The 14,785-nt window shown below is 57.1% G+C and overlaps 1 protein-coding gene across 6 annotated transcripts in view; it reads right to left on the bottom strand.

Moving 5' to 3' along the window:
- KIAA1671 overlaps positions 1-14,785 on the bottom strand; it is a 141,634-nt gene that overhangs the window by 36,513 nt on the left and 90,336 nt on the right. The window contains exons 1-2 of one of the 6 annotated variants that reach the window (XM_084763476.1): positions 14,357-14,603; positions 13,668-13,958 (exon numbers count right to left, since the gene is read on the bottom strand). The exons of 4 other annotated variants lie outside the window; for them this stretch is intronic. In XM_084763476.1, coding sequence (XP_084619602.1) covers positions 13,668-13,949 — 282 coding nt within the window. In that variant the 5' untranslated portion in view covers positions 13,950-13,958; positions 14,357-14,603. Of the gene's footprint in view, positions 1-13,667; positions 14,604-14,785 lie in introns of those variants that run through there. One more of the 6 variants, XM_084763475.1, reaches the window with a different exon arrangement.

Here is a 14,785-nt window from a genome sequence, read left to right as displayed (position 1 = left end):
CGCGCCAGAGGAAGGATGAAGACGATGCTCTAGGTCTTTAGGAGGTAGCTACACACACCTGTCAAACCCAACTGAGCTAACCCAGCATGGTGGCGCACGCCTGTGATCCCAGCACTCGGGAGGCAGCAGCAGGCGGATCTCTGAGTTCAAAGCCAGCCTGGTGAGTTCCAGGACAACCAGAACTACACAGAAAAGCAGTCCTGAAAAGGAAAAAAAATTACTAGCTGTGCCCAGCCCATAGGGAAGGTATACTGTCCCCAAGAAGAAATGGACAGGCTCTGTCCTCAGCCCACCGGCCATTTCCTCTTGGGAGTTTGTTTTCCTTCCTTTCTATCACTTTTAAAAAGATGTACTTATTTTACGTGCACGGGCGTTTTGCCTGTGCGTGTACTGTGAGCCACTGTGTATGTGCCAGGAACTCAACCTGAACTCCCCCACAAGAGCAGCAAAGGCTCTTGACTGCTGAGCGTCTCCCCAGCCCCCTTGTCCCTTCCTTTAAAAAGCCATTTCTACGCCAGGCCTAACGCAGGCGTGGCTGTGCATCCGCAGGTGGCAGCTGGGGTTTTCATTTAACCCAGACTGCAAATTATCCTCGGACGTCAGAAAGGGAGAAAGGGTGAAGAGGGAAGGGAATAAGGAGCATGGCGGGAAGCAGGGTTGTGGGCTGCCCTGCCCGAGTCACGCTGGGGCTGCGCTGCTGGGATGGGCTCCAGAGTGACCCGAGGCCCTCCCCGGCCTTCACAAAAGGGAAGAGGCTGCCTAAGAGGTCGTCCTGTTCCTTGTGACACTTGCACGCCTCGAGGCCCATCAGCTAAGATTAAAAAAAACAAAAAAACAAAAAACAGAGCCCTGAGGGTATAGCTTAGCTTAAAGCACCTGCCTAGCATACTGGAGCCCTGGGCTTCATCCAGTACCATAAAAATAAAATACAATGTGACCAGCCTAAGGCCACTGGCCACTAAGGGGACCCTCCCTTACGGTTGTCTCAAAGATAAGGGTAAGGTCATGCTCCAGTTTAAGTTCTCAGTGTCACAGCACCGCCCTGGCACACAGTAGGCTCTCTGTACAGGGTACACACATGAGCTCCCAACTGCCCTGACACACAGTAGGCTCTCTGCACGTATGAGCTCCCCACCGCCCTGGCACACAGTAGGCTCTCTGTACAGGGTGCACACATGAGCTCCCGACTGCCCTGGCACACAGTAGGCTCTCTGCACGGGATGCACGCATGAGCTCCCCCAGCGAGCGGAGGCTGGAATGCAAATCATTTCCCAAGAAAACTGGAACCTTCCTTTAGCAACAAGTCCCATCAGCCCAGAAAGAGGAACCCAGGAAAAACCCAAGCGGTAGTGGTGAGGTCAAGTGTCAGCTTGGCTGCAAGAGGCTGAGAGCATCAGTTAGCCCACTGCTGTGCCCAGAAACCTCCACAGAGGACAGGGCCATCTTGGCTGACAGTTCAGGGGATACAGGCCGTCAGAGAAGGGTAAGGCAGCTCCGCGGCAGCTTGGCTGGACCGAGGAGCTGCCTGCTTCTTCTGAATAGCGTTCAGCTCACATTCCCCTTCTTTCCTTGAGCCCACCCATGTTCAGGACAGAGCGCTCTTCTCAATCAGCACCTCCCAGACACCCCACGGGTGTGCTTCATGGAAGTCCCCAACTTTCTTAGTCCAGTCAAGCTGACCACAGCATCTTCTTGAGCTCTGTAACCTCTCTGACTGCACTCCCAGGAAGAAAGCACAGCTCCTCTGAGCCCTGACCCTTCACCCGACGAGCTGAGATTTCATTCATTCATTCATTCATTCATTCATCCATGCTTTCTGTATGACATCACAGGAGTGTCCAACGCTTTCTAACAAGAACAGTAGAAAGCCAGGCACGGTGACAAGCACATGCCGTCTCGGTACTTTGGGAGGCAGGAACAGGAGGATAGCCACAAGTTTGAGACTAGCCTGGTCTACACAGTGAGTTGCAGATCACCTCAAAAATAACAAGCAAAAGAATTGCTAGACAGGCCGGGCAGTGGTGGCGCACGCCTTTAATCCCAGCACTCGGGAGGCAGAGGCAGGCGGATCGCTGTGAGTTCGAGGCCAACCTGGTCTACAAAGGGAGTCCAGGACATCCAAGGCTACACAGAGAAACCCTGTCTCAAAAAAAAAAAAAAAAAGAATTGCTAGACAGAACTGGGAGGAGGTACCGAAGCATCTGCGACCAGAGCAGAAGTAAGGCCACCGCATCCCCGTTTGCTCACTCGTTCGGCTCCAATCTGTTCAGTGATGAGCTGTTTGTGTCCTGCAGCGACATCATCTGTGGGGGACCAGCCCCCATGCCTGATGGAGCTCCAGGGCCTCAAACCACGTGGTATACAGTAAGTGCTCAGCAAACACCCGACAGCTGAAGGGGGCTGTTCCTTGAAGGGGGTACTAAGGTGACCATCCTGACCTGTGGGACCTGCGACACAGACACGTCCTGAGACCCACCCAGACTGCGAAGCATACATGAGGACTCTGATCACTGGGTTACATTCTGGGCACGTCTGAGATCTGCCACAGTTGAAGTTCAGTTGTGTTTTTTAGCCCGCTTTGTAGCCAAGGACAGTATATGTCAAGGCCATGGTCTCAGACACAGCAAGCGGTAGGTGCAGGACTCGAACCTCCGTCGCTTCCGTCCCAGCTCCTACCCTGACAACGAGATGCCTCTTGACACATTTCGTGGAAGGGCGCCAGGTTTTAAGAGCTGGCTGAGGTATGGAAGACCCTTGGGCTGCGCGTTATACTAAAAGGTGAGACTCATCCTGCTGGGCTCTGTCCAAGAGGCCCTGCCCATCACCATCCCCCCGCAGAGGGCTCATATCTGCTCCTGAGCACAGAAAACACCTCTGGTATGGGCTGGGACACATCTGGCACCACTCCGCCCAGCCGGGTATGGAATCTCTGTGGTTTAACCTCCCCGATGTCCCTCTTCATTAGCTGGAAGGTCGTCAGGCGACCAGGTTAGCAGTGCCAGGGAAGGGACAGGGGTGGGGGGTGGGAGCAGGCCAGAGTGAAATAGTGGTCCTTGCTGGGGTGGGGGTGGAGGTGGCACTGGCCCTGTGACACTGCTGCCTGGGTCCCTCTTCACCTTTCTCCTGGCCCTGACGCTGCGATAGTTACCATTCTGCAGGTCAAACAGTACTTTTAAGTAGGTTGGGCCTGGAAATGCCCGCGGGGCCTGTGTGCTGTTGTCAAGGAGCGTGTGTTTGTGAGGGAAGCCCTGCAAGCAGTCTAGAGAAGGGAGCAGCACCAGCCAGGGGGTGGGGGTGGGGGTGGGGGCAGGGGAGGGAGACGGGGCGGAAGGATGGGGTAGAGATTAGACAGAGCTCTGTGGGAATGACACCTGGCTCTGGGCATTCACACACACTGTGTGTGATGGCCGCACTAACGTTCCACTACTCGGAAGCAAGGTTCCCATTACAGCTGGGGAAACTGAGGCTTGCTCAGGATCTAGCTCAAGGCAGGTAAGGGATTGAAATCTGAGCCGGATCACTGAGGTTCTGAGGGTCACCCCAGAGCATCCAGCTACAGATGGGAAGATGAAGTCCAGAGCCAGCACTCTGGCCTGGGGAGGGGCGGGTTCAAGGTTTCCACTGAATAACACTTCCCTCTGCGTGCCTGCCTGAGGCAGCAAATGCACGCTGCCATCCGCTCCCCACACAGCTGACTACAGGGCTGCCCAAGCAGGAGCTGCACAGAGGCCCGCAGTACTGCAATGGACGACAGAGGCCCCAAGTCCGTCAAGGAAGAGCTCCTGGCCAAGCCTCTGCCCTGGGCAGTGTTTACTCTGGCTCCCCGGCCTTGCTTAAAACCTTTATGGATAATAAAGCCATTTACTCATCACCGTGTGGGCGGCTTTTCAAACCAGCACCAAAGGTTCCAGAACCTTCTTGGCTCGTCCTGCTGAGATGTCAGCTGAGGGTGGAGAGAGCAGCTGCCTCAACATGGCCAACCCCCCAACCCCCTACCCAACCCCCAATCCACCCAGTTCTCTCTGCAGAGCAAAAGGCAAATACCTTGAATAGAAGAACAGGCTCTCCCAACTACTAACTGAGCAGATGTGGAATTGCAGATGTGCCCTGGGGCCCTGCAGAAGAGCTGGTGAGAGATGGGAGGGCGGGGGCTACCAGGGAGCTACTGGCTCTGGCACAAAGCAAATATTTGCACGTAAAGCCCCACAGCCAAAAGTGGGGTCTCACAGACCGTGAAAGGCAATTGCCATGTGTGTGTGTGTGCGCGTGTGTGCGTGTGTGTGCGCGCGCGTCACACCTTGGGCTTGTCAACCTCCTGTGTGACATGGGGGTGACATGCGACTTTGGCTACATCTCCTGCTCCCTCTGGGCCCTGTCCCAGCAGGTCACTACAGCAACACGCTCTGCGTTGAACACCATGGCTCTGTTTGTAGTGGGAAAGAACTACTTTTTCCAGAGAGACTCACCCCAAATGACACCAGAAATCAGGCTCTCTAGCTAAAAGTCAGGGTGTTCCCAAGTCTGAGGCAAGAGCTACAGCTTTGCTCAGGGTCAGAAAACTGGGGCCAGGTGGCCAGCTAGGACCCAGCGGGAGACACGCTACACCTGCCCTGCCAGCTCCTACATGGGACTCCGCAGGTGCACAGTGATGGTTCTCAGATGAAGTCATTTTTCTCTTCCAGATGTCTAGGAACATCTGTGGCTATCAAAACTGGGGGTAGGGGTTGGGCATGGTGGTGCACACCTGTAATCCCAAGACTCAGGAAGCCGAGGGAGCTAGCCTGGACTACAGAGAGGTTAAGACCCCGAGGTTAGGTAGATATGCTGCCAGCATCTGGTAGGCAGAGACCCAGACTCGTGGTCAGCATGCCACGTGCAGGACATCTTCCACAATCAGAATCTCCCAGGCCCACTGTGAGCAGCTCTGGTGTCAAACCTGGGCAGCATGGAGCCTTGTGTGTGTGTCAAGGCACATGAACCTTCAATCCACCCAGACCACGGACGGGGTGAAGGGTACGGACTGCAAACTCCACAGTTGTAGAGTCACCCCCTCCTGGGTCTCGAATTAATCATTTATAAAACAAGGTCAACAAGATTCTTACCCACCTGTGACGGTCAACAGTGACTGTCAGTGTGAAAGGACCGAGTAGGGGGACACATCTTCTCAGGGTGCATCTGTGAGGGGGCTTCTAGGCTGGGTTACCTGAGGTGGGAGACCCACCCTAATGGGCTGCGGTTCCACAGTGAACGGAAGGGAGAAGGCGGTCAAGAACTTGACTGTGAGCGGAGTGTGACCAGCTGCCTCATGTTCCTGCCACCATGATGGACTGTGCGCCCTCAAAACTGTGCGCCCTCAAAATGTGCGCCAAACTGAGCGCATCCTTCCTAAAGTCGCTCTTGAGAGGTATTTTGTCACGGCTTTGAGAACAGTGACTAAGGGCATATGGCCACCTGCTTAGGTCAGCTGGGATACCATGAGCTAAGATATCCTCCCACTTGTCGAATGACCTCAACCTCCAGCTCCACCTCTCGACAAACAGGGCACACAGCAGCCCAGCCTCAGGTGCGGTCCACAGGGGTAACGCTGCAGTTGGGCCAGCTGAAAACCACAGGACTGAGAAACACACGCCCTGTGTCTGGCTGCCTGTCACTGTGGCCCCACATGGAGCGGGAGGACCCCTGCAGTATGCTAGGGGGGATGCCAGTGGCACCACTGTCCTCTAACCTGTGGTAAATGCATCCCAAGGAAACGGAGGCACACGTGTCTGAGGTCCCAGAGTTGGTTACTGACAAAGTCAGAATTCAAACTGAGAACCGAGTGAAGAGAGAGCCAGGCCGCTGGACCCAATTGAAGTGGTGTCCCATTTTCTCTCGACCAAGGATGGACAGCAGGAAATGCCAGGTGTGTGTGTGTGTGTGTGTGTGTGTGTGTGTGTGTGTGTGTGTGCGCGCGCGCGCGCGCGCGTGCATGCATGAGGGGGATCAGAGTCTCAGATATCCCAGACTAGCCCCAAATAATTCATTATAGCCAATAACGACCTTGAACTCCTGCTGCTCCAGCTTTACCCGGCCCAGGCCACGTGCTGGGATTACAGGCCTGCGACACCACACCCGGCTTGTGCAGTGCTGGGGCTCGTACTCAGGGCTTGGGGCAGGTCTAGGCAAGGACTCAAGTCACTGAGCCGCACCCCAGCCGAGACTTGACAACTTCCAATACCTTATAACATCTGCCTCAGGATCTTCCTTTCCAGCGCAGGACAATGTGACAGGAGGCCTTGCCAGGAGACAAGGCCCTTCCCTGAGGCTCTCTCCTGTGTGTGGAGCCCACTGTTGTTAACGGAGCCTCCCACACACACAATGAACGTACGAGCTGTGGATCCAGGTGATGCTCCCCGGCCCAAGCACCAGGCTACTGCCAGCTCCTAAAAGGGGTGGGCTGTTCAAAAGCCTCTGGCATCCTGAATGCAGGCCAGGAGCCCAGCCTCCTTCACAGGCAAGAACCCCGAGAGATAAGAAAGGCATCCACTAAGATGGACCCTGAGTAGGTCCCTTGACCATTCCTGAGGGTCTAAGTGAGAATTATGTATCTGTTACCCAGTGCCGTGTAACAAATAGCCTCAACGACCACTAAGGCCTTCATGCTGTCTCCAGAGCTACGGATCAAGGAGGGCATTTGATGAATGACAACCTGGGGCCGTGGCGGGGCAGGGAGGGTCACAAGGCTGGAAGTCAGCTGTTGGCCAACATAAAATTCCACCCGCAGCCTGGACACCTGCTTTCAGGTGCACCCTCTCAGCCTCGGAAGAGCCAGTTCCCTGGTGTCAGGTGACTAGCGGGTCTCCAATCTCTGCCCTGTGGGCCTCTCTGTAAGGCTGCTCCAGGATCCTGTGGCATGGCAGCCACTTCCACAGACTGACTGCGCCGAGACGGAGAATGGGGAGAGGGAGCTGAAGCTCATCTCCTCCTTGGCACCAGTAAGCGCAGAGGCAGGCATTTGTCTGCACCGAGACAGCTGTGGCAGCCATGACAGCGGCAACCCTTTCTGGAAGCCCTACTATGTGTAGGGTACTGTGCCATATGCTCCTCACACACGACCTCTACGTCAGTCACCTCTTCTGCATCTCCAGGAGGAGGAAACCGAGGCATAAAGAAACCATGAAACCTACCTACCTCGTCGGCAGGAGGCAGAACCAGGCCCCCAGGTCCCTGACACGGAGGGGCTGGCTGGCAACCCCAGAGGCGGCTAGGAGGTTCCTAGGAGCCGGTGATTGAGGCTTGTCATGGCTCACAGTTTCAGACCATCACAGCGGGAGGGTCAGAGTGGCTCACCTCCCACCACCCAGGAGGCAGAAAGCAGACAGCTCAGCCGCCTTCATATCACCTGCAGTCGCCTACACCCAGGGACACACGGCTCTGCCAGCCAGCTCACATGCCCTAAAGGCTTCGCAGCCTCCCAGAACTGCCACCGGCTGGGGACCGAGGGCTCAGACAAATCAGTCCAACCGTAATGTAATGCCACCCAGCACCATTGCTAAAAGTTATTAGAAACCTACAATTGAGTCAAATTACTGGAGAAGGTGACAGGTTGCTTTTGCTGTTCCTCCTGACGGAGCTCCCCGTGTTGCTAAGGTTTTGCCCATTGAGAGCCCTGAGGACAGGCCTGTGTAACCACATCTGCACGTGCAGCCACACCCGCACTGCTCAGTGCTGGGGACTGAACTCGGGGGACTCAGTAGAGAGTACACCAACTGCTAAAAATCCTAGCCTTTGTTTTGGCTTTTTGAAGCAGAGCGTCATGTAGCCCAGGCTAACCCTGAATCCCCTACGTAGCCAAGGATAGCCCTGAACTGCTGATCCACCTCCTTAGTAGTAGGATTGAAAGTGTGAGCCTGGAAATCTACGATCGCCCTGTCACCTTTTACACACGGTGTGTGCACGGTGAACATACTACAGAATAGGACGCCTCCCAGCCAGTGTCGAGCTGCCTCGGCTGGAGGGGTCCTGGAGTGATTACACCACAGGAACGGGTAGCGCTTCGGACCGCGGGACGCACAGCACTGAGACTAAGCTAGCATGAGCCATTCTCACATCTTCTACACGTTCCCCAAACGCAGCGGTCCCTGGGCAACAAGGCACATTCCAGGCTTCCTTCCTGACATGCTGGGCTTCCTGTGGAGGAAGCAACCGGCCTTTGTTTGGACAAAACATCTCATCTGTGGAGCCGCTGATGAAAGGAGGAAGTGAGAGGCCGGGAGGGGGCTCAGACACAGGCTACCCATCCTCTGCGGCCTTCCCCCAGTCCAACGTGGGAAAATGCCCAAGTGCCCAGACGGACAAACGCAGTAGGGCCATAGCATGGCACCCAGGTACTAAGACTGCCCGCTAGAGTCATGACAACCTTCGGATTTCTCTGAGGTGAGGGGCAGGAGGCTGGGGGGTTGTTTGGGAGAGGAAAGGGGAGAAAGCCAGGAAGGAAGCACCTCAGATGCCAAGTGGACCTCATCCACAGGCGGCCGGGGCTTTGTTTTGTTTCTTCACATGTTCCTGTATTTTCCACATGGAAAGCTAACACGCCCCACGCTGGGGGCAGGGAGGTCGGCAGGAGCCCAGCAGCTCCCAGGGGAGCAGCCAAGTCCTTTGCCGGGCCCTCTATGCAACTCCAGAGGCACCTGCTCTGGGGCCGGCCCAGCCTCGGGCCCCTCGAGGTCCATAAAGGGAGCATTGTTCTCCACCAAGTGACATCACTCTGCCGCCAGGACGGTTGAAAAGAGACCTGAGGCCGGGAGGGGTCTAGCCAGGAGGAAACTGTCTGTTCCGCCAGTCCACGGACAAGTGACATCATGCCAGCCCTGCCTGGGGTGTAGCTGGAAGCCTGGATACCTGGCAGGGGGCTCTGGGTGGGCAGTGGCAGGAGAGGGAGGAGGGGCCGCACTGCTGAACGGAGACCTCTCTGTAAGGGACAGTGTCCAGGAGAAAGGCAAAAGCAGGGCTACCACATAGTAGGTGCTTAAGAGATGCAATGTATCTATACCTGGTACACAGAAGGCACTCAATAGTTCCCATGCTGGAAACACAGTAGGTGCTCAATAAATAAACAATTCTGTTCACCCAAACATTGCATTGACAGCTGCAGCCAGGTCCTGCACGGCCAGGTCCTGCCCATCTATCTCCCTGTTGCCCTGACAACCTGTCCCACTTCACTCCACTACCGCTGCCCTGGCCTCCTGCGGCCCTTCCTGCACACCAGCCTCAGCCCTGCTGTCCTGTCTCAGGCTTCCCTTGGTGGATTTAGCGTCACCTTGTGACTTCACTAACCACTCCTGCTGCCCCCTGAGACCCCCTCCCCCAGCCACTCCTGCTGCCCCCTGAGACCCCCTCCCCCAGCCACTCCTGCTGCGCCCTGAGACCCCCTCCCCCAGCCACTCCTGCTGCGCCCCCCCAGACCCCCTCCCCCAGCCACTCCTGCTGCCTCCCCCCAGACTCCCTCCCCCAGCCACTCCTGCTGCCCCCACCCCCTCCCCCAGCCACTCCTGCTGCCCCTCCCCCCCTCCCCCAGCCACTCCTGCTGCCCTTTGCACTTCCTTTGGAGCCAGAACAACAAGCAAGGTCATTCTTCCCTGGCTTGTTTGCCTCCTCTGCCCGTTTCTGGCATCCCTGAGAGACAGAGACCACTTGGTGGCTCCTGGCCCCGAGGCGTGGCAGGGAGGAGACATCCAGCGACAGGATAAGTTCTCTCGGCCGCCTGATGCGTGCTCACCCTGCCTCTCCCAGGAGAGAACCACGGGCCCAGTCACTCATTCTCCTTGAGCCTCAGTTTACTTCAGGGCAGACGTGAGAACTGAGGTGGGAGTGAGGCAGGGCTAGACCACAGAGCAATAAGTCACGGCCTCCTGGGCCAGGTGAGGCAGAGAGAGGACCTGGCCCTCGGGCTGCTGGATGGACTGTGCTGGACAGGGAAGGGCCTGGTGTGATGGAAGAGACAGTGGTCACAGGGAGACATGTGTGACCATCCTACCACACGTGAAGCCTGCATGGGAGGCTTCGTTTGGAAATAAAGGTCTCCACAGGTCAGTTAAGCTAAGGGCATGGAGGCAGGGTCACGCTGCCTGCAAGTGTACAAAGTGTGCTTGACTAAAGGGTACCACAACAGGTAAGGGCGGCCTGGGGCAAAGGCAGTGGGGTCCAGACCTGTGGGCTCTTGCCTAGAAAGCACTCAGGAAGAGGCTGGCTCTGCGCTGAGATGTGCCGATGCAAAAGGGATGTGTCTCAATGCACCTACTGTGTGCAACAACTGGAGATGACCACGCACACGAGGCTACACACAGACTGCACACAAGCACTGCGCTAACTTATGGATGGGACTTGGGCATCTCAGGTCTTGGCACTCATGAGAGCCCCAGGACCTAATCTCATCGCTAAGAAAGGATGCAGGCTCCATCACCCACCACACAATCACAGTACATACAGCAGGAGGCAGGCTCCGTCACCCACCACACAAACACAGTACAGCAGGAGGCAGACTCCGTCACCCACCACACAATCACAGTACAGCAGGAGGCAGACTCCGTCACCCACCACACAATCACAGTGCAGCAGGAGGGAGGCTCTGTCACCCACCACACAATCACAGTACAGCAGGAGGCAGGCTCCGTCACCCACCACACAATCACAGTACAGCAGGAGGCAGGCTCCGTCACCCACCACACAATCACAGTACAGCAGGAGGCAGGCTCCGTCACCCACCACACAATCACAGTACAGTAGGAGGCAGGCTCCGTCACCCACCACACAATCACAGTACAGCAGGAGGCAGGCTCCGTCACCCACCACACAATCACAGTACAGCAGGAGGCAGGCTCCGTCACCCACCACACAATCACAGTACAGCAGGAGGCAGGCTCCGTCACCCACCACACAATCACAGTACAGCAGGAGGCAGGCTCCGTCACCCACCACACAATCACAGTACAGCAGGAGGCAGGCTCCGTCACCCACCACACAATCACAGTACAGCAGGAAGCAGGCTCCGTCACCCACCACACAATCACGGAGGACCCCAGTTCACAGACAGGAACGATAAGACAGTAAGGGTTGATATGACACACACACACGTGCACACACACACACACACACACACTTCTTGTTCTTCCTCATGCCCAGCCCTTCAGAGACTGACACTTCCATGTACTTCAGTGTCCCCCAAGGCCCCACTCTGTCCCTCCCACCGCCAGTTCACTAGGCCTCTAACCATCCAGCCTCCTTTCCCTGCACAGTGACCCTTCCCTTCCTCCTGGGAGACTGGGCAAAGTATTGTTTTCTTTTCCTTCTTTTTTATCTGGGGCAGCTAGAGGCCAGCCATCAGCCAGTGGCTTCCAGGCTGGTGTGGGATAGTCCCAGCTGTAGATCCTCCTGTAAACGCCGCCCGCCCGAGGCCCCTTCCTGGATGGACGGAGCTGGGGGTGGGGAGGATGACTTCCCGAAGCCCCACCTCCCCCTGCCTACACGCTTTGCTGCTTTAGGAAGCTCCCACCCATAAGACAAATATTTAAGTCAAGTCTAGAGTGAAAGGGGTGTGTCAGAAGGCATGGTTTGAGGGAGAGGGCTTGGTTGTCACACAAGTGAGCCATACAAAGCTCAGGTGTCACGCCCACCCACGGCACCAGTGCTCCTTGTCCACCCACCACGCCATTTCTCAGAGGGCAAATGAAGGCACACAGAGAGCACAGGGCAAACACGTCTGAGAAGAGGCCGGCTAGGATCCACAGCAAAGCATGAACACATAAGCCGGGCGGTGGTGGCGCATGCCTGTAATCCCAGCACTGGGGAGGCAGAGGCAGGCGGATCACTGTGAGTTCGAAGCCAGCCTGGTCTACAAAGCAAGTCCAGGACAGCCAAGGCTACAGAGAAACCCTGTCTTGAAAAACCAAAAAAACAAAACAAAAACAAAAACAGAAAACAAAAACATGAACTCCCATACCACACAGTAGGACATCTGGGCACCCATCAGATTTACAAGTGCTTACAAACTGTGTGCCAGCAGGGTGCTGATGGCATCTCGGAACAAGCCCATGGTCCCCTCAGTGGACAGAGGAGGAAATTAAGACTTAAGGATGGGGTGAGCCTACGCCAGCCTTGCCCACCACACAGCGGAGGCCAAGCGTTAGTGGGCAGGCCTAGAGGCCACACTAACTCACTAATGCAGGTGCCCCACGTGACAGCAAGCAACCTGAACACTCTGTGTTCACTAATTCACTAATTCACTGGCTTGGAGGCTGGCCTGTCACTGTATGAGCATGTTCCACGTGCACAAAGACCTGGGGCAGCGACTAAAGTCACACAGCACCTGAAGGGCTGGGGCAGAGGGCAGTGAGCAGAGCCAGCATCCTGGAGAGGGGCCCGGGGAGCGGGGCACAGAGGAATGGACAGGGGCAGAAGGACGCTGAGAGAAACATACACAAGGTGATCTCCAGTCCTCCCTCAGCCAAGACCCACCCTTCAGAGAATGGGTGGGGCTCTGCCTTGTGAACTCAAGCCCTAAAGGAGCGTAGACCCTTTCTACCCCCCACACCCCCACACAAGGAGGTGCCCCTGACAGCCTCATGGCGTGGCTTCTGGCCTGGGTGAGCTCTTGCCACTTCCTCTGTGACCCAGGCCAGCAGAGGGCTCAGCCTGGAGTGCAGCTCAGTGGGCAGCCGTGAGCTCTTGGGGGCCCTCCCTGTGCAGAGCGGTCTGCTCAGAGTTTAGCCGCCGAGCACTGGTCACACATAATGACCGCTGGCTCTGGTGACTGACAAATAGAGGTGGCTGACCCTGTGCCTGGCCCTCATACGCCCGTGAGAACTGGGCCAACTCAGCCTGGGGCAGAGGCCTGCTGTCTGAAGACGCTGGACACTCCAGCTAAGCTCAGTTAGTGTTCCTGAAGTTATCAAAGGTCCGAGGAACCATGTGCCAAGAGGGGGGCAGGGAACTCATCTTCCTGCCTCCAGCCAGGCTTCCCGCACCTCGCGGCAAGCGCCCACGCAGCGGCCCTTCCATCTCCAGCCACTTCTCCTCACTGGCTATCCAAGCCAGTCTCCAAGCCCTTAAGAGATGTGGCACAGAGGCAAGTATCTGGGCCTGAGCAAGCTCTCCACTCCGCCATGGCCTGGCTGCTCACACAAACCACCTGCCCCTGGGTCCCCTAAGGCTCCTCCCCTTAGAGATCTCTCAGGGTCTCACTTTTAATCAATGGCAAACAGACAACAACCTTAACTCGGCAGGCATGTGACAAGGCCGCTTGGTCACCCTGGGAGGGCTGGAGGAGATGGAGCAGGTGTCAAGTAAACTTCCCTAAAAATAGAGATGTGAGCATGTGTGGTGGGGGCTGCACTGTCCCCAAGCAGCCCTGATCACAGACGGGGAGCCTCTGAGCTATATTCCCCACCAGCTTCAAGGAAGGGCGGGGGGAGCTGCTGCACCTCCAGGGTGGCCAGCCCAGCCTCCTACTTCCCCTCCAGGGTCCCGGGCCACTCTCATCGCCAAGGAAATAGTCCCTCCCTGGTGTTGGCAGCAGGGAAACAGCCCCCTCCCAGAAGTCTGAGGGAAAGGACCTACCTTCCCAGGGTTTCCCTGCTGTTTTAAAGCACACACATCGACACCCGCCCCCCCCCCCCCCCCCGCAAGCTTACAAGATCAGGGGCCTCCGAGTCTGGCTGTCTCTTCCTCAGGGATGAGAACCTCTGCTGGCTGCGGGCGGAGAAACGGCGGAAGGACTCTCGGCTCCGAGAGGCCAGGTGTCTGAAGGAGGAGGCTCGCTTGAAAGGGGTGCGACCGGCAGGCTCCCCGCTCCGCTCGGAGCCCACCGTGGCTGTCACCAGGTGCAGGGCCTCTTGGAAGGACCTCCTCACCGTGCCCACCCACTGAGTCATATGTGTCTGGGCCACCGAAAGCTTGTCGCCCAGGTAATCCATGAGGTCAGCCTGGAAGAGGGGGCAGGCGGAGGCAGTTAGGGGGCCAGAGCTGCTGGGGTCCCGGTCCTTTTTGGGAAGAAGTTCTGGGCTCCGACGAAAGACTCAGTAGAGCACATCAGCCCAAGTAAAGTAAACATCGCCCAACAGGCATCCGCGGGTCACAAAACAGGGACAGCGACCGGGTCAGCAGGTGACCACCAGCAGGAACATCGAGTCAACCAAGCAGGACGTCCAGTTCTAGTCCCCGGGACTGACCCTTGCTGAATTCAAGGAGCAGGAGGCTGTGAGGAGCTGGGGGAGGTGGCTGGCACTCCAAACTCACTTCCCTCCTCGCAGGTGGACCTCCCGTGCACACCTGGAAGCCGCCACCCACCTCAGTCCCGCTGTCCCCTCCAGGCTCTTCTCACCTGAGCTAGGCAGATCTCCAGTCCTCTGGCTGGAGGCTTTAAACCCCAAGTTGAACCTGCTGGCCGGCAGGCAGCGCACTCACTTCCGGAGAGGCAGCCACCCAGCCCGGGTCCCCTGGCCCGGCGGCCCAGAATGACATCAGACCCGTCTTGGCGAGGGGCGCACAGCCCAGGAATGCAGGAGGGGCCTCAGGAGGTGGCCGCCCAGGGAGCTGGCGTCAGCCCCAGTTTTGTTTTGGTTTTTTTTCTCCCCCCCCCCAAGTCTCAACTCGCTCGATGTCCCTCGGGGACTTCATGTGCTAGACTGCCTACCCACCCCAGGCAGCGCTGTGCAGAAATGCGGCTGCCCGGGCGCGCGGGTGTGTGCGCGTGTGGGGGCATGTGCGTGGGAGGCGCGGCTGCCCCCGGGGGAGGCGGAGGGACTCCGGA

The sequence above is a fragment of the Acomys minous genome, assembly GCF_964271855.1.
Source record: "Acomys minous genome assembly, chromosome: 16".
Lineage (NCBI taxonomy): Eukaryota > Metazoa > Chordata > Mammalia > Rodentia > Muridae > Acomys > Acomys minous.
This window is presented reverse-complemented; position numbering and strand designations above follow the sequence as displayed.